A 19,990-nucleotide genomic window follows, 5' to 3' on the forward strand; every position below is an offset into this window, starting at 1 on the left:
GTGCCTCACAGATGTGGCCCCAGGCAGACAGGAGGACCCAGGCCAGGAGATCCGTTGCACGGGGCCACCATTGTGCCCGAGAGCAGTTTATCTTACACTTGAAAACTGCTAAGAACGTAATCTTACACGGCCTCAGCACAAAACAGCAAAACACATGTTAGATAGTGTGGGTTTTATTTTTTTATTTTTTAAAATTTTTTTTTTAGTTTTAGGTGGACACAATATCTTTATTTTACTTTTTGTTGGTGCTGAGGATCGAACCCAGGCCTCATGCATGCTAGGCCAGTGCTCTACCACTGGGCCTCAACCCCAGCCCCAGCGTGTGTTTTAATTACATGGACTTGGCCTTTTCACAAAATGTAGCTGTATCAAAACAGCACACTGTGTACACACTTGTGTGACATGTGTCAATTAAAATACGAAAAGAAGGGAGGGAGAAAGAGAAGGTATATCCACCTAATGGACTATCATTCTGGCTTTTAGTGAAGAGGACTCTGCCACTTAGCGGGAGGCAGATACCCTGAAGGGCTCTGCAGAGAGCTGGTTCAGGATTCCACTCCCAAGAGGTATCGGAAGTCGTTCAGATGCACAAGTGCAGCTTAGAATGGCGGCTTCCAGAGTGTGGCTGGAGGAGGAGAAAACAGGGAACTCTCTTCTATGGATGCAAAGTTTCAGTCTTGCATGCTGAGGGAGCTCACAAGGAGCACAATACTACTCTGTACACTTAACAAGGTGTTGAGAGGGAGCCAGGCACTGTGGCCACACCTGTGATCCCAGCAATGCAATCCTAGCAACTCCAGAGGCTGAAGCAGGAGGATCCAAGCTTGAGGCCAGCCTCAGCAACTTCCTGAGACCCTGTCTCCAAAGATGAAAAGGACTGGAGATGTAGCTCAGGGGTAGAGCACCCCTGGGTCCAGTTCCCAGGACCAAAAATGTTGAAAGGGTAGATCTCACGCTGGGTTCTTACAACAAAAAGGAGGCACAAGCAAACTTCTAGAGGTGGTGGACACATTGAATGCCGTGACCGTGGTGACCTTCTTAGGGTGTCTGCTTAGGAGACAACTCATTTAGTTGTACACGTTAGATATTTACACCTTCTGCCTATCAGTCACTATTCAATAAAGCTGCTTTTCACAAACGGAAATGCTGTCGTTTGAGCTCTCCTTAGTCTTATTGATTTAATCATGAGATGGTCAGAACAGCGGTATTAGATCACCTTTTCTTTCAAAATACTTGTGTCTACCATGCGTGCAGGGACCTTCAGACCAGGAAGGAGATGCACCAGGTCATGAAAAAACATCTGACACGTTTTGTTCCTCTGACCCTTCTGAGAATCTTGACATGCGTCTGAGATAAGAAAGAACTGACGGAGAGGAAGGGCTGAACAATACCCACTGATCTGCAGATCAGGGGTGAGTAGGGACCTCAAGCACGCTCCCTTTCCCTCGGCTCAGCTCTTGGCCCAGCGAATACATGACCGCTCAGTCCTTGTGAACCCTCATGAGGACAGGCAGGGGCAGGTCTGTGGGCATGGAGTGTGGGGCTTGAGCTTGGCTGGCAGAGGCTGGTGTGGGTCCCCACGCAGCTCCTGCCACATCATGTCCGCAGGGGACACAGTTTTCCTGAGAGGAGCTTCCTCAGCGCCCCCTTCACATCCTTATTCCGTAAGGTGTAGATAAGGGGGTTCAGAGTGGGGGTCACCATGGTATAGAAGAGGGAGATGAACTTGCCCTGGTCCTGGGCATAACTGTCACTGGGCTGCAGGTACATGTAGATGATGGTTCCGTAGAAAATGACCACCACCGTGAGGTGGGAGGAGCAGGTGCTGAAGGCTTTGTACCTGGCCTCCGAAGACCTGATCCTCAGCACCGCTCGAGTGATGAAGCCGTAGGAAATGAGGATAAGCACGGGTGGGATCACAAGGAACAGGATGCTCACGAGAAAGAGCACAAGCTCGTTCACAGTGGTGTCCACGCAGGCCAGCTTGAGAAGTGCAGGCACCTCACAGATGAAGTGGTCCAGCCTGTGGTTGCCGCAGAGCGGCAGCTGCAGGGTGAAGGTAGCATGGATCAGGGAGTTAGCCAGCCCGCTGAGCCAGGAGGCGGAGGCCAGCTGCTGGCACACCCGCGGGCTCATGATGACCACATAGTGCAAGGGTCTGCAGACAGCTTCATAGCGATCCAGCGCCATGACAGCCAGGAGGATGCACTCGGTGGAGCCCAGAGCCAGGGACACGTAGAGCTGCACCACGCAGCCACTGTAGGTGATGGTCTTCGCCGGTCCTCGCAGGTTCACCAAGGTCTGGGGCGCCAGGCTGCTGGTGAAGCAGACGTCCAGCAAGGAGAGGTTGCTGAGGAAGAAGTACATGGGCGTGTGGAGAGCGGGGTCCAGGTACGAGACCATCATGATGGCAAAGTTTCCCAGCAGGGTCAGGAGGTAGAAGAACAGGACAAACACGAAGAGCACAGCCTCCAGGCGGGGGTGGGCCGAGAAGCCCAGCAGAATGAACCCCGTGGGGGAGCTCCCATTGGCCCAGTCCATGCCTCCCAGGGAGCTGCCCCTGCAGAGGGAAGGAGGAGACCCAAGAGGGTGGGCCTAGGCCCTGTGAGAGCCCAAGGGGTCAGCAGACCCAGCCCTCTGCGCTGCTGGCCCTGGAGGCCAACGTCTTCTCCCTCCAGCCCACTGACTGTCCGCAGGAAACCTCAGACACCTTCAGCTTTGGATCTGGTGATAGATGACCAGAGACGGAGTGGGTGTTTGCCTGCGTGTAAAGACTGTGCAGTGACTGTCACGAAAACAGGCTTTCCTCAGGTGAAAGGGTGACGGGCCTCTGCGCTGTGCCAGCCACTGGCGAAAATCTTCACCGAAAACCTGATCACAGGCGCAGGTGGGGGTTGGGATGTGTGCCCCTTCTTGGCCGCCCCCACACGTGCTCATACTCTGTCTGTGTCCTTCTCTTCACAGTCCAGGAGACAAAACCAGATTGAACACTTACATAACTGAAATGCCAAAGATGAAGATCATTGTTAAAAATATACTTTCTTTATTTAGGTATTATTTAGAAAATTTGGCTAAAAAAGTCTTCAAAGGTCAAAAAAAGAGAAATACTGAAGAATAATATATGTTACTAGTAAAGAGTTAAAATGCATTATATCATTCTTATAAAATTCACTTAAAAGAATACTTACACAAACCTATTAAAAGTCCTTAACTTGAACCTGGAGAAAAATACCAATTAATTTTTTTTTTGAGAGAGAGAGAGAGAGAATTTTTTAATATTTATTTATTATTTTTTTTAGTTTTTTCATTGGACATAATATCCTTATTTTTATTTTCATGTGGTGCTGAGGATCGAACCCAGCGCCCTGCACATGCCAGGCGAGCACTCTACCATTTGAGCCACATCCCCAGCCCCACCAATTAAATTTTAAGGAAATGCAAAAAGTATATGAGAGAGGCCAAGGAGCCCGAGGTCATGAGTGAGAGTTGGACAGGGGTGCAGAAGCCCCCTTTGTGAAAGGTTCACAAAGACCTATGCCTGGGAGAAAGCAGGCAGAGTCTGCCTGACGGCCACTGAGCCAAGGGGCACCTCCAGCTCCCACCTCCACGCTGGCCTGAGATTCCCCAGGGCCCAAGGCTTCCTTCTCGGATGGCCACTGACACAAAGACACCAGGAAGGGCTGACTGCAGAACGTTGTGGTGGTCCTCATGAGGTATCAGACGCAGGGTGGGCACAGACTGAGAACCACCTGAACACACTCTTCCCTGACGGGGACTGTGGAGTGAAAAATGCCCAAATAAATCTAAGCTGGTTTCCAATGGAGAGGGGGATAAACCAATGGCACAGGACGAGTCTGCATTTTGTTTTCAGATGAGAAAAGGAGGGAGATGTTAAATAACAGAACACAATTATCATTCTGAAAAATTGTCTGACTGGTCACCACTCCCAATTCAAATTCATGTCACAACCCGTCAGCCCGTGTTGCCCGCTGCGTACCCACACCTGGAGCTCAGCGCAGGTTCTGAGGAAGGAATGAACACGGGTGCAGATTTGCTCCCTGCATGGGAAGCAGAAGCAAGGACGTCCACCAACACTGCCCACACAAACCCGTGAGAGGCCTGCAGAGAACCGGGCTTTGGACCCATCTGGAAGAGAGCCTTCTGCTCACGCAGAAGGACGAGGGAGAAAAAGAAAGATCGCCAAGAGACTGCAAAGGACCTGGTTCAAGAACCTGGACACACTAGCGGCTGTGCCAAGGCTGGTGTAGAGCCTGGCACTGCACAGACGGAGGAAAGAGATGCAGCTAGTAACACACTCCTGTGAGCTGAAGAACCTTGTTCTCTAGGGTGGAGTGGCCCCTTCTCCAGGGTGGAGTGGCCCCTTCTTCAGGGTGGAGTGGCCCCTTTGCGTTCCTGCACCTCTGGGAAGCCCCCCACCCTGGCTGCCCCCCACATGGCCGCACCTTCTCTAACCTGCTGCCTGTGACACCCACGGGGAGAGTGACTGCAAGATCCTGGATCTCAGGAAACAAGGTCCTCCTGGCTCTGGCCCTAGCCTCCCCTGTCCCGGCTCCCCAACCTCATAAGATGCGTTTTGTGTCTCTTGTACCCTTAAATTATGTCTACCCCAAATCCAGACGCCACTGACCTCATGAAAACCTGCAAACACTGTAGGCTGCCTGGAAAGGGAGGGTCATATTTACCAAGACTTGATGGATGTCAAGTGCGCGCTAAGGGGTCAGCATGCTTCAAAAGGCTGGCTACACTTTCCCAGTGTCCTGGGTCACACAGTCACTGGGCCGTTCTGGACATTGAGGAAAACAGGAAGTGGGCAACCTCAGGTATGGCTGGGTGGGGAGGTGCCAGAGAAGCCAGAGAGAGCAACAGGGACCCAAATGAAACTGCAGCAAAGCCTTCATTCACTTGCTTTGGGGCCATGAGGAAGCTCTGAGAGGTAGCAGAAGCCTCCCCTCTCACCCTCCTCCTAGGGAGCACAGTGTATGCCAGGTGTGAAGAGGAGCTGCCCCTGGGAGGACTCAGGAGGAGAAGGGGGGCTGGGCTTGCACAGGTGCTGACCACCGACTCAAAGACGGGCAGCTGTCCTTGAGATTCCCTTGCTGCATCTACAAGGCAGCCTCGAGAAAGACACAAGGAACACCTGTGCCCGAAGCATCAGGTGACAGGAATGCTCAGGACAGAGCTGGCAAGACAGGGACACGCATGACCAGCCAGGGACACCAAGTCCCCCCGTGACCCTTCAGTCTCAAGGCACTGCTGTGCTGCTGGCCAGGCATGGGAGAGCAGCTCTCCGGGGCCTTCCCACCACACCCTAGAGGTTTCCTGTGCCCAGAACCTCATGTGGGGTTTCGTCCACAAGCTGGCTCCACACCCTGCACCATGACACCAGCCCAGGGCAGCCTCCGGCCACCACAGGCAGAGAGCTGTGCCATGGGCTGAAGGGGTACTCATAGCCTCTCCTAAGGGGCAGAACCGAGGTTCCTGGCCTGGCACACTTCCCAGATGCACCATTCCTCCAGGATTAACTCTGCCAACCAGAGGTAAGAGCAACGGTTACTGTCCCCCGTGTCTGCTCAGGCATCGTAGGACCAGGTCAGACGATCACCCATTGGTGAAGTGCCTGGCCTCGTGTTCAAGCTAGGCGCCCTGGACATGCAGACTTCAGTTCTTGCTGAACCTCAAGTCTGAGAAAATACAAGTGCTTTCCTGGAAGGACCCCAGAAAGGGAGACCAGAACCACAAGTCAGAAAGACCTGTCCTCTGCGACACCTCTGGTTTTCACCCAGCAGCATCTAGCCCCAAATCCATTTTATTCTTTTATTTAAACTTTTTCAAGTGTATTTAAAATTTTAAGTTATTATTTTAGAATACTTTTAGGTTAACAGCAAAATTGAGGAAAAGGCAGAATTTTGACCATTTTTTAAAAAACTGAAATGTAATAAACATTTATATTTTAATGAGGAGAGGGAGATCTCTCCTTCTTCTGTTTGTAATTTACAGCAAAGATGCCTTCCAACCAGCAGCACTTATTGTGCCTGCTCATGAAGACCAGATGCTCTGTGTAGGAGACACTCGGCTTATGATGCAGCCCAGGTCCCCCCTCGTCATGGATCTGCCACAGCCAGTGTGCCTCGTGACCTCCTGAGAAACAGTGTCCCAAACAGCCCTTGGTTATTAACAAGAGGCGGATTGTAACACCTTTTCCCACATCAAGTCCTGTTCCTCTTGACTCACCTTTTGTCTCCTGGCCCATGAGAAGACGCCCTGACTCTCACGCCAATGCTGCTGCCTTTTCCCCTTAAGTCAGACCATTTCTTGTTCGCACCTTGAACTCTCCCGACTAGTTGCTGTGGTCTGTCTGCTCTGTGCAGCGAGTGGCAGAGGCTGGAGGGGTGGGAGGCTCCAGTCTTGCTGCTATCCACCCGCACTCACAGTCCCATCATTTAAAACTCTGTCATTTTGATTGACAGACGCCACTCCCCTGCTTGAGCCAGCAGCTCCCAATTTCAAAGGCCTGCAGAGCTTCCCTCCTGGAGGAAGAAGCCAGGGTAAGCTATTCCTCCGCAGCAGTTCCGCAGGGCTGGAGCTCCAGGGTTGGACTGCTCCCCTGGGGTACAGAGCCGAGGGTCTAGCTACTTGTCTGCCTGCGCACCTGTATGTCTAGTGCCTCTCAATCTATCCTTCTAGTCATTGTGGCCATCATTATCTGTGGTGTTCCTATTTTAATTCTTGAGGGTTGGTGTCATACTAAGCAATTGCATGACACTGGCTTGCATTTATGAGAAATTACAAGATACAATTCTGAATCCCAGACAGTTCTCCTGGCCCAGGCAACATCACCATCACCCTAGTGACAGAAGCAGCTGACTGGGATGGGAACTGTGAGGTTCGTGGACTCCATGACCCCAGCAAGACCCTGGACACCCGGGCTGCACAGACTGCCAGCCTACTCACTGTGAAGGGCAGAGCTCACGTTTCTCCTGTCCTCAGAAAGCAAGCCTTGGGGTCCATGTCCAAATAATTCCCAGACCACGGGTCACTGACTTCCAATCAAGGTCTGTTGAGACACGTTTCCAGGATCCAATCCTGGAAAAGCCACCTCAGCAAGACAGGGGCTCCTGGGTGGGAAACAGAAGCCTCATCAAAGGGCCCTGGCTTGTTCCTGGTGCTGCATCTTCTGGGGAAAGCCACGTCCCATGGGCAATTAGCTGAGGAGCTGACTAACCTCTGGGGGCGGTCCAGGAAGAAGAGGTTGCATCTCCCCAGTGTGAGGGGCCTTCCTCCTTGAGCATCACTCTGGGACCTTCTGCTTGATCAGGGAAGCAGCAGTCAACAGGCTTGTCCAACACTTAACAAAACCACAGTAAAAAAATAAATAAATGAAAATAACCCACTGTTATTTTTATAACGGTTATAGCTGGGAGTGATGGTGCATACCTGTCACCCCAGAGGCTTGGGAGGCTGAGGCAGGAGGATCCCAAATGCAAAGTCAGCCTCAGCAAGTTAGCACGGCCCTGTCTCTAAATAAAATATAAAAGGGCTGGGAATGTGGCTCAGTGGTTAAACACCCTGAGTCCAATCCCTGGTATCCTCCCCTACACACACACACACACACACAAAAAAAAAAAAAAAAAATCCACTTCTGCTAAGCCCTTCCCCCTTATGGCAGAGGATTCTCTCAACCCATTTGAAGCTCATTTTTCCACCTGTGCTCTTGGTTCCCTGCACCAAATAACTTGCTCCATGAGCATCTCTCCATCAGTACAAAGTAGCCTCACAATAAATTACCAGGAAAAGCACTGTCTCTCTTATAATCTCGTCTTTACCTGTGGAACCATCAAGCCCCACCCAATTTCCTCACCTCTGATCCTGCTTCCTCTCTTGCGATTGGACACAGCTGCTGATCACATTCCTTTGTGCAGCTCCCTCAGATGGACCAGATGCATGGGTCCACATACAGTCTGCACCTGCTGATGGGCCTCCAAGAGACCTTGTTCAAACTCACATTATCCTGAAGGATCAGAGACCACCGCCAACCCAGTCATGCCGCTAGAGATGCGGGTCTCCCATCAGGCTTGATGGAAGAGCTGGGGGAAGGCCCAGAACCTGCCTTCTGAGTATGATGTTCTTCACGCAATGTAGCACCATCACTTAGGGCATTCATCAACATGTTGAAACTGAGTCTGTTTACAAATATCTCAACATCTCTGTCTTCAGTACCTTGACTCTCTCAGAGCCTTCTATTGCTTAAATATTCTCTAAACTCTCTTCTCTGAACATACAGCTTCCTTCAAATTTCAATATTTTCCTATATGAAATATACCAGTGTAGCTTGTAGTATGATTATTTGGGAGGAAAAACATCATTAAACACCTTTTTAAAGTTACTTCCCCTGGACTTTGGTACCTTGAATTAAGTGTGTCTTGTTATATTAGTGAATATTGGGTAATTAGGGTATATTGTTATATTAATAAGTGTGCCTTGTTATATTGATGAGTGTTCCTTGTTATATTAGTGTGTGTTGTTACACTAACATGTGTTGTTATCTTGGTTTGTGCTGCTATACTAGTGTGAGTGTACTAGTGAGTGTGGGTATACTAGTGAGTATGGGTGTACTAGGGAATGCCTGCTTGTTCTCACTAGCACTCCTCACCATCCCCACGTGCTCAGTGTGCTCCTGAGGCTGAGGCTCAGCTGAGAAAGATGACTGTCTCAAGTGAGTGACAAGCCCATACCTTGCAAAAACAGATCTTGGGTTGGGTTCCTAGCAGCTCTGTCCTCAGGTCTAGTGGCCTGGGTCTGCTTCCCAACCATGCAACCTATGGAATGCGCATTCTCCTTGCCTTTCAGCTGGTGATGATGCTCTGTGGAGTAGAGAACACTGCAAACACAATCATGCTCTAGGAAATACAAGGCCACCCATTCCTCCCAGACCACTATACCTAACATAAACCAATGCCTTGGTCATTACAGAAATGGAAAAACTCAGATAACTCCAACCTGAGAGAGCACTGAGGTTTAATTTAAGGTTTTACTCAACTGAGGGAGAGATAAACCACTCTTAATCACCCTAGAGAGTATGATATGGGTATGTGGTGGTCTCGTGGCAGATGTGGTCAGCATTAGCAAACAGTCAGCTAGAGGGCTGTCAGTGGAAGGCAACTACTTGGCAACTGTTGAAACCAGCAGCTGAATTGATTTCTCTGAGCCCCCACCCCAGCTCATTCCTCTTTCTTCTGTTATGTGCACGTGCACAGGGATGTGGGGTGGGGTGGGGGTTGGTCTTGGATCTGGTTTTTATTCTTTGCTTCACCACTCCTTTAGGCACTCTGGACGCCACCAAGCTCCAAAACCATCTTTAGGAAGTGGATTATTTTCTCTACCTTCTTAAATTTCTTTTTCCTACAATCATTTACATTTGTAACCTTTGGCTCCAAGTGGATGCAAAATGTGCTTCCTGTTGGTGGAGGGAAGTCATTTCAGAGATGTTTTATTACCACATGAGCACATCATATCTGAGTTATGAAATAACATGACAGTCCACATTGATGGTAGGTATTGATATATTTTCATAAAAATATGCAAAGCCTAAACTGGTGATAGACAGCTTGCATCATTGACTAGGTATTAATTCAATGAAGATGTGATTACATCAGAGTAGAAATGTTTAAGCCCATAACACATTGTAGTAAGACTTGAAAGCAGAAACAAAAAGCAAGGTAATTAGAAGTGCCAAAATTTCAATCAGTGATCTTTAGAATTTATCAATTTTCAAACCCCTGAGCATCACAATGTAAGAATATTCAGGTTTAAAACTATTATTAAACAAGATAAAATGAGTTAAGAAAGTTAATTTAGCAAAATACAAGAAAATAAAATAGTAAACTATCATTTTAAATAAACAGAAGTCTCTAAATTAAACATCAGGAAAAAAAAGAGTCTAATAGCACATCAGAGATAAATATATAAAATTAAAAGTGTGGTAGATTTTAGAAACATTTTAATAGAATTCACTTCATAAAGAGGTTTCTACACAAGGCAGCAAATTAAGATGTTGTAACTCCAAGCAATTTGTAGTTTGGTTATAAAATTGGGAAACATACATTCTGCAAGACTCCCTGGTTTGTTTTTTAATTCCAGTGGAGAACATTTGCAGTCTTTCGTTTTGAAAAGCACCAAACTCTGCATTGAGACCAAATGAAGGAAGCTCCTCGCTGCCCCTCCCCAGATTCCCAAAGACTCTCTTCCCAAGCCCAGCCACTTTCCATCCCAACCCTCCCCAATGCTGACTTTCCTCTGGTACTTGATTTCTGAGCACCTGTTTTGAGCCTCTGAGACACTGCACCCTGGGTTCTCCACCACCATTAGAGACATTTTGTGTTGGGTGGGTGATGTGACCACATAACGTAGTGTGGGGATTTTGAGTCCCACCATCCAGAACCAATCCACTGAGACTTAAGCCATCCCAGGAGACAGAGTCCACAAACAATGCTTGACAATGCTTCTGTCTGTGTCCCCATGGCACCTGACACCTGTTAGGACTGCCAATTAAATGCACCACCCTTGGAAAACAAGGAACTCATAATGAATAATTGTCTTTGCCCCAGCCGTCTAGCTGAAGGCGTTCCGACCCTCTATTTGTCTTTCTGTCACATGGTGTGATGTTCAGCTTTCTGTTACTCCAACACACACCTGGGATCATCAGCCTATGGAAAATCGGGTTTGGTTCTGCTCATGGTTTTGGATATTTCAGCCCATGCTTGGGGGTGGAACTGCTCTGGGCCGTGGTGTCCACCATGGTGGGAGCACATGGAGCAAAGCCGTTGATCTCATCACCTGGCAGCCAAAGAAAGAGACAAAGGAGAGGCTGGCACTGCCCGTGCCCTTGTTCTGGGACCGCCCAGTCCTGGTTTATGATGACTGGCTCCAAGTGCCGTGAGACCAAAGGAAGAGAGGCAGAGAGATCTCAGCTTGCACAGGGTAGGACTTACTCAGGGGCTTACTGACACAAAATGAGTCCTGGGTGGCAGCAAGATCAGTTGGATTCACGCAATTTGGGTCAGAAAGAGGGGAGTATTAGTGGGTTAGGACAAAAGTGACTTCCTCCCGGCTGGAATAGGCCTGGTTTGTTAGGATAATAATGAAGAGCCAGGCACACCCCTAGAGCCAGGGTCCAGTGGTAAAGGCCACATGTGACTAATGGTTTTGTCTCCTTAGGGCTTGCTGGGAAACCCAGCTAGGGTTCCCCACCACCCAGGATGGCTGCCTTCGAGCCTGTCTGCCCCCATGCACAGCTTCATGGGCATAGCCCAGTGACCCAGAGACCTCCCCTCAGCCCCATCTCCCAGGCTGAAGCTCTGTGCTGGGGGCCAAGCCTTCAGCACCCAGGCCTTTGGGGACATTTGAGGTCCAGTCACAGTATTCCACCATGGCCCACAAGGGCCCTCGCAACATGCCATGCATGCATTTCAGCCCAGAGCACCAACATCTTAACTGCTACATGACCCAAAGTCCACGTCCGTCTCCTCCAAGACTCAGCTACCAGCCCTGTAAAAATAAAAATGAGAGTTACTTATTTCTGAGATTCAGTAGTGGGACAGCTACAGGGTAAACATTTCCACTCCAAAAGGCAGAAAGAAAGGGAACAAAAAGGAGAGCTCAGATCAAAGCAATAACAAAACCCAGCAGGGCAGACATTAAATCCTCAGGACAAGCCCATCCTTCTGGACATGTTGTGCTCAGACATGAGCTCCCAAGGGCTTGATTCTCGTGATGGTGGACCGCTGTGCACACTGCCTGTACTTCTCCCTCCCTGGGGTCTCAGTGAAGCTTCACCTCACCTCAGAGCCCTGTGCATCATCACTGTCAGGGGCGACTGGCGGAGAATCCAACCCCCAACACCCCGTCTGGCCCCTGGGCCTTGCTTTGAACTCTTGGTGAAGCCTCCACCATGTCCTGCACCCTGCATCCTGCAGAAGGAGTCTCACATGGAGACACCCATGTGAGCAGTGCTGGGCAGCCCAATCCACAGCTGCAGGACCTCGGAGCTGCTTGTTGGCCAAATGGGGTCACCTTGGGCTTGGGGCTCCCTGGGCCTCTAGTCTCCGCCAGTCCTGAAGCCGGCTTGCATTTCTACTTGTCTGAGCCTGTGATGGCTGCAGCCTGGTTGGTTCTGGGATGCCCTCAAGGTACCTTTCCTCTCGTCCTGGTGCTGAGCATGTGCACCCTACTGGGCCAAAATTGCACACCCTCTTCTATAAGGGAACTGTAACAGTGATGTGTCTAATAGGGTGGAACCGAGTTCTGGAGTTATGCCACGGTGGGATAAGGTGCCTGTCTCTTTCTCTCATCTACCTCTGTATCTCTACTTACTAACTACGTTGTTTCTGTGAATAAAATGCACTTCACATGCTAATCGATCACAGTAACTGCGGGACACTAACTTTGGGGATGGCAATAAGTTGCCCCATGTCCAGGTTCAGTATGCAGAGCTGAGACCGGCCAGCGCTTCAGCTTCACCCATCAGCACACTCACTGCACTGAGAGGACAAGCCAACCCTGACTGCAGCTGCAAGGTTCGTTGTCACCCTTTACAACCCTTTGGGGACAGAGCACACTCCAATGACCCGGCCAGAAGGAACTCTGACTGTGAGGCGGTTTGAACTTGTTGGAGTTCCTACTCTGTCAGGAATTGCATCATATGACATTTCCTTAGCTTCCTTATTTTATGTCCAGCCAGCTCTTGACCCACGGGATGAGTGGCTTTGAAACAACCCTGTTTGAGGTTCGTGTCTTAAATGAGCATCTCCCCCCCCACCCCAGGGAGCTACTGAGTGGTCATGGGGATGTGAAGAGAAGGGAGAACCTCAGGGTCACCCGGCAACCTTAAGCAAGTGTCGTTCACCTAGCCGTTGGTCTGGGGGTGCCAGTGTCCCTGTTGGCAATAAACTGAGGAACTGCTGACCTGTGGGGTCACCCTCTCCCAGTGCGGAGGGCTCTCTTCTTCCTTAGACACCTCTGGGGCTCATTGCTTTATAGAGGAAATACATTGTTTAACATAGTTTCTGAGCTAAAAAAAATAGCATTGCATTTTTCTAATATTTTCTTTTTCTTTTTAAACTAATTTTCTTTTCTGATCTGACACACACAAAAAAAAATATATAAAAATGGTACATGGCAGTGGGTACTGTGATCCACCAGTAACCCAAACCGGGAAAGCACAGTGAGCCTCCTGCTCCCTGGCCTCTGTGGCTTCTCTCTGGCTAAGACACGGACAACCCTTCTTCCTTCTTGTTTTGTTATTTTTTTTCTTTTATTTATGATTAGGTTAAGTTACCATCATTTCAAAATAATTTGTAATAATCAACAGATGTTTTCTAAGCCTCATAGTAACCACAAAGCAAGAATCTATAATGCACAAAAAAAAAAGTAAAAATCAAGGAATCAAAACACACTTAAGCAAGAAATTCAAGTTCCAGAAATGGATCCTAAGTCCATGGAGCTTGTGATGCGACTCTGAAAGGATTCAGAGGAACCCTCTAAGGACATTCAGGCAGTTGTATAAATGGGGATGTAAACTACAAGAGCCTTTAGACCCGAGGCACTGTCCTGCGTGTTCTAGTTGAATGGGAGGCAGCCGTGTGCCTCCCACCCAGGTTTCTCCTGTTCCTCTCACTTCTGAACCTTTATTCCAGCCGAGCCGCATCTTGTTTAGTTCCAGAAGATGCTCCCAGGTTCCTGCACGTCACTGTGGCTAAGCCAACTGTCGAGGGACAAGAACTCCCACACACAGGGCCAGTGTAGTCTTCCTCATTTCACCTCTGAGACTATAAATGGCCCTCCTCCCTTGACCTTGGTCCTGTCCTGCAATGGTCAGCACAGTGCAGGACACTCCCCGCCCATTCTTGCTTGTCTCGCTGAACCGTTGGTTTATTTTGAGGGAGGTTTAAACGTGAGCATTCTTTCCTGCCGTGGACGGCCTAATGCCTGTTTCAGTAAAATGAAATGAAAAGGCAACATTGAGCTCACAAATTTTCCAAAAGTCAAGATCCAAGATTTTTCCTTTCTAGAACAAGAATGGTCCAGGCCACGGGCATTCAGAGTGAACCCATGTGAAACGAAGGTCAGTGGTTAGTGGAGATGATTGGATCACTTTGATGACGCTTTTCCCTGAAAGATAAACCTTAAAATTATGTAAGCTGTGTTTTGTGATGGAAATGTAGCCATCCAGCAGCAATGGGTGCCCTGTTCATACCTCTGTGGATACCAGAGAAGAGCACACAACTGCATATTTCTTAGGAAGCAGACGCCAGTCTCACTTGACAGCTAGAAACTTGACGCTCATCAGATCTGAGCACAGCCAGAGCCTGCCCTGCTGCTCGCTATCTGTCCCGTGGAAGGAAGTCCTGGTCCCTGTGCGGTGTCAACCCTCTCCCATCTCTTCCCTGCCTTCAGCAGGTGAGCTGCTGGGGCAGTGAAGGACTGGTCACAGGACAGCTCATCAACACCTTCACACATCCACATATACCCCTTTTACCCTGCAGCCGTCTCAGCAGCATCCTGGTAAGCACATGGGCCCTGCATCCCTCTGCAACTGTGGGAAGGCACAAAGAGAAGCTGTGTCTTCACCAAGGGGCTGGCTGCTCTGGACATCCCCAACATGCCCCTGCTCACCTGAGTCTGGCAAAGAACGAATTTACAGTGAGTCTCATAAGTGCTTCACAAATAATGCACTTCACAGAAAGTCCCCAGAGCCTAGGGCACCGAGAGTTCACGCCGCACTACTATTGAGTGGCGGCCAAGTTGGGAATATGCATGAATTCCAGGGAATTTAGAGAGAAAATGACACAAAAATGTTCTGTTTTCAGATGGTAAAAGTGTTTACAAAAAGATGCCCTTCACCGTGTTGCATGTACACCTTTTTGACAATCATGTACAGCTTACTCCCAGGACCTTCTCTAGGACCCTCTTCAGTGCCCCTTTAACCTCCTCATTCCTCAGAGTATAAATCAGAGGGTTGAGCACGGGAGTCACCACTGTGTAGAACAGGGAGACAAACTTGCCCTGGTCCTTGGATCGGCTCCGGGCCGGCTGCAGGTACATGAAGATGATGGTCCCATAGAAGATGGTGACCACCAGGAGGTGGGAGGAGCAGGTCCCGAAGGCCTTCCGCCTGCCAGCAGCCGACCTGATCCTCAGCACGGCTTGGGCGATGTGGCCGTAGGACACCAGGATGAGCGACAGGGGCAGCACCAGGAACAGGACGCTGGCCACAAAGAGCTCAGCCTCGTTGAAGGTGGTGTCCACACAGGCCAGCTTGATGAGCACGGGGACCTCACAGATGAAGTGGTCCACTCGGCGATGCCCACAGAAGGGCAGGCGCAGGGTGAGGGTGGACTGTACCAGGGTGGTGGCCAGTCCGCTGAGCCACGCGGCAGCCGCCAGGGAGTGACAGAGGCGGGGGTGCATCAAGACAGTGTAATGGAGGGGACGGCACACGGCAACGTAGCGATCATAGGACATGACAGCCAGGAGGACACACTCGGTGGACCCCAGCGCGAGGGAGACGCAGAGCTGAGCCACGCATCCGCCATAGGAGATGGTTTTGAAGGGATCCCACAAGTTGACCAGGAGCTGGGGCACGACACTGCTGCTGAAGCTGAGGTCCAGGAGGGACAGGTGGGAGAGGAAGAAGTACATGGGTGTGTGCAGTCGGGGCTCCAAGCGGGACACCAGGATGATGGCGGAGTTCCCCAAGGTAGTAAGCAGGTACAAGGCCAAGATGGTCACAAATAGAACCCTCCGCAGCTGAGGGTGGTCTGAGAATCCCACCAGGATGAAGCCTGCTGGGCCACTCTCGTTGACACCCCTCTGCATCCACATCCCCACAGGTGCCGAGGCACAGCTGGGAAAGATGGCAGGCCCCACCAGGTCCCCGTGGCCTGCCACCTCTGAGGAGGGCACTCATGGGCGGCTCCCTCGAAGCAGGCAGCAGGCAGCTGGGCTCTGTGTCCTGGTGTCTGCCTCTGATGGTGTGGGGTGGACTGTCCAGGTCTTGCCATCCAAAGCAGAGCAGAGGGCAACTCAAAGGTTTTACAAGTCTGGAATAAACTAGATCACCTTTCCAATTTATCTAAGCCTACTCCTGTTCATCACTGTCTTCCTGGTTACAGAAAGGTAGAGACTGAGATATTCCAACTAAAGACAGAACCTCAGGTCTTACTTTAGCACTTTTCAAATAAGGGGAATTAAGTCTGTTTTTCGTCATGCCCAAGTCTGGACACTAGTTATACAGGTTTACGTGGGTGAGAGATGCTGGGTTTGATTTCACTAAGTAAAAGCCAGCTCCTGAGACTTGGGTGACCTGGCAAAGACACCGTCTGGGGTGGTGGAGGCCATCAGGAAGCTCTCTCCTGACCTCACGCCACTCCCCGCCTCCTGCTTCCCTCAGTCCTTGCTTCTTGGTCGTGTGTTCTCACATTTTGTGGCCTCCCTTTTGAGACCAGGTGCCTCTGGCCCCCACACTAGTTTTCCTGGGGACATGTCATCTCTGTGATTTTAACTCCCTTCTTTGGGGACCTTCGTACTGTAGGCACTGGCTCAGGGCACAGGTGCAGAACGACATTCCTATCACCAGAAGCAGCTAGGAGGAGGATGCTGCTGACCACGGCCAGTCCTTCCTGCAGGCCGCAGCTACCAGAAGGACTCCTCTTAGCAGAGAAGTCGGAGCTCAGTGGTGGAGCACTGCCCAGCATGCACGAGGCTTCTGTCCCCAGTGCGGCAAAATCAGAAACAGAGAAAAGAATTCTTTACTGGTAGGTACGCCTGAACCTTTGTTCTTATGAAATCTTTGGCAAAGGAGAGTTTTGGTTTTTAATACTTTTTTAAATTTTATCTTGTTGCCTTCAACAAGGGGCATGTGGCTCTTCAGAATTGTTTGTGAGATTCACAGAGCCAGGGGGAGCCACACACAACAAGAGTGCCCAGCAGAGGGATGGCTGAAAAGTCACCCCTACCCCGCAGTGTGCATCTCTAGCCTTCCCAAGTGAGTTCACTGCGGTGTGGTCAACTGGTGTGCGGGTCACGTGACTCTCAAGGGAGGAGGGCACAAAGGCCCCGCCCCTGGTAGAAGAGGCCCTGCTACTCCAGTCATACCTCAGAGACTCTGTGACTGTGCCACCCACCTGAGCTGCGCTAACCCTGTGCACGTCAGCAGGGCTCCACAGCATGACAGCTGGGCAACATGGAAACCCCGGGCATCAGGCAACACGATCCCCTTCTGGCTGCTGCCCCACAATCTGACCATCACAACATGGAAATGCCCACAGCCTCCTTATTGTCTGTTCCTGCTCCCCCCACCTCCCGCCCGAGGAAGTGCACGCACTGCATCGGCTGTGGTGAAAGGGGTGTTGGGCCCTAATAAAAGTCCACTCATGGGAAGCACCAGAGTGTGGACCGTGTTTTCTCTAGCTTGTGTTCATAAAACCAGATCACTAAAAAAGCGTTTCATGCCCAAATTTGAAGAGAGTATTAAAATATATAATTCAAAAGAAACCTATCCAACAGCCAGAGTATTCACAGTTTGGGACTCCTGCTAAACAAAGTAAGATAATTAAGAAAAAAATTATTGGAAAATTATCAGAAAAGAATTCTTGGATAAAAACATCTAAAATTAAAAATTTACAAAAGCCAACATAAATTATGGTTTGTGCAATCCCTAATAAAATATGGGGAGGGTATCCAATAGCACATTAGAAATGATAACACAGAATTAGCAATTGCAGTAGTAATTTTGAGGATGTTTCAGGAACAGTTTTAGGCTCCTGCCTCAGACGGAGGCTGGCATACAAGATCAGCAGCGTACTGGTAACACTCTGTGCTTTGGTTGCAAAGCTAAGAAACCTGGGCTGCAACACGTCATCATTACATTCCTTACAGTAAACTTCATGGCCCTGGTATAAAAACAGACCCGTAGGCCAGAAGACCCAGAGCCCAGCCACTTAGACCCCATGAGATGTGGAAAGTGACAAACCCAACATAGTAAGGCCTGGGGAAAGGCAGGGAAAGGAAGCCACTCGCTGGGGGCATCCATCCTCTCCAGTACATCTCCCAGGGACAAGATGAGCCCTGGGGAGGACAGAGCCTTCCAGGCCTAGACCACAGTCCCTAGAAAGAAGCCCAACTTTCGACCCTTCCCCACATAAGTCCTTCTCAGTGACAGTATAGTGAGGCCCCAGGGGAAAGAGATAATACTGGCCTTTGATGCCAGACCCTCCATCGGGGCCACTGACCACTGACCCCAGATCCTCCATGAGACACGCTCTGGCACTAATTAAGTCACCTATGTAAGCCCAGTTCCCCTTCTTTATTCAGTGGCTCATTTTCCACCAGGAGAGTGGGTCCATCAGGACCATGAATAAAGAACCATAAATAAAGTGGGTCCATTAGAACCGTTTCTGAATAAAGGCTTTTGGCTGATGTGTGAAGTTTTTGTTCATCCAGGTCTTTTTCTGCGCTAACAGATACCGTCAACCTATCCTTGACAAAGTGCCCAAACATGCCCTGGAGAAAAGACAGCTCCTGTGCCCACTGGTGCTGGGGATCTGGTTACCCAGGTGTAGAAGGATGGGACTCGACCTCACCTCCCATCCTGCACTTTGATCCTGAAAATGGATCAAAGACCTGGGAATCAGACCAGAAGCTAGAAACTCCTAGGAGAAAATGTAGGGTCAGCTCTCAGCTTGGAGGCAACGGCTTTGTCAGTAGGACCCCCAAGCTCAGGAACTTGGGATAGCCTTGGGTTACAAAGCCTCTTCCCATCAGACCATTATGAGTGAAGAGAGAGCACCCAGGGGAAAGTCTTGGCTAGCTGCTCTTCTGACAAAGGATGAATCTCTAGGATATACAAAGAGCTTAAAGTAGAAAGTTTTAATGAAATGAAATTTTAAAATTCAAAAGAAACATTTTTGGGAGTCAAAGCTCGGTGTCCCTAACATACAGAGAGGTCTTGGAAAGGACTGCCTCACCTTGCTGAGCCCGGTGAATCCTGCAGGCAACTCCCGCTCCTCCAATGCAGGCAGTCTCTGCCAAGGTCCAACAGGTTCCCTGCCAGCCTCCATGGAGGCCACCTCCCTGAACTTCTGCCTCTCCTTCTGCTCGACCTGCTCTCCCTGGACCTCACACACGCAGCCTGGCCCAGATACCATGGGCACAGACCTTCTAAACTGGTAGCTGGAAGGACCTTTTTGCCCTGGAGGAGTTCACAGAGTCTGGGCAGCCCACGGAGGGGGTCCTCCAGAACTCTTCTGGAAGATGCAGTTCTCTGAATCCCATGGCTGATTATTTCCCACCCTCAGAAATGACATGGTGATGACAAGGTGGGGGTGGGGTCTGTCCTGAAACCTTGCCAGCATCGCTGTCCTGCCTGACTGGAACACAACACAGACAGCCCTCACTTGAAAGACTGGATGAGCCAGCTCCTCACACCACCCCTGCTCCTGGCCCCTCCAGCTGCTCAGACGGGCCCTTCCTGACACTTAGGCTGCAGTGACATGCCCATCGTCCCTCTCAGCTGTCGCCACCAGAGAGGCCATGTGAGTCAACACTAGACATGAGCTCCCATACCCTACCTGGTTCACGAGGTTGGTCTTGTTCCTGCCGAGCACCCTGCACATCACTGTGGCTGCAGGGCGGGTGCCGGGTGCAGGCTACACGGAGCTCGCAGATTCTCTTGAGATGCCAACCCTGCCCTGAGCCATTCACCCATCACTCTTCTCTGCTTGACTCTTTTCACTTCCAGAATCCAACAAAAGAACATAAATATGAAGGCTTCTTCAAAGAAAAGAAATCCTGAACACAACGGTCTCTTCCAAGCCAAAGAGAGAGAGAACTCTAGGCCAAAGGCTAACTAACTAGTTTTGCCTTTAACCAGAAAGCTCTTCAACGGAACTCAATGCCTTTTCCCTCAGAGGGC

General features: G+C 50.0%; 2 protein-coding genes across 2 annotated transcripts; both read right to left on the bottom strand.

Annotated features, from left to right (window-relative positions):
• Window positions 1-220: 220 nt before the first annotated feature.
• Window positions 221-2,929, bottom strand: LOC144366705 (olfactory receptor 2G3). The gene has a single exon (XM_078021390.1). The coding sequence runs from the start codon at window positions 2,539-2,541 to the stop codon at window positions 1,597-1,599; it is 945 nt and encodes a 314-aa protein (XP_077877516.1). The 5' UTR covers window positions 2,542-2,929; the 3' UTR covers window positions 221-1,596.
• An 11,916-nt stretch (window positions 2,930-14,845) lies between these two features.
• Window positions 14,846-17,393, bottom strand: LOC144378646 (olfactory receptor 2G2-like). Its single transcript, XM_078053293.1, has one exon. It carries the CDS (start codon window positions 15,898-15,900, stop codon window positions 14,947-14,949), a length of 954 nt encoding a protein of 317 aa, XP_077909419.1. The 5' UTR covers window positions 15,901-17,393; the 3' UTR covers window positions 14,846-14,946.
• Between the last annotated feature and the right edge of the window lie 2,597 nt (window positions 17,394-19,990).

Source organism: Ictidomys tridecemlineatus, chromosome 1 (assembly GCF_052094955.1).
Source record: "Ictidomys tridecemlineatus isolate mIctTri1 chromosome 1, mIctTri1.hap1, whole genome shotgun sequence".
Lineage (NCBI taxonomy): Eukaryota > Metazoa > Chordata > Mammalia > Rodentia > Sciuridae > Ictidomys > Ictidomys tridecemlineatus.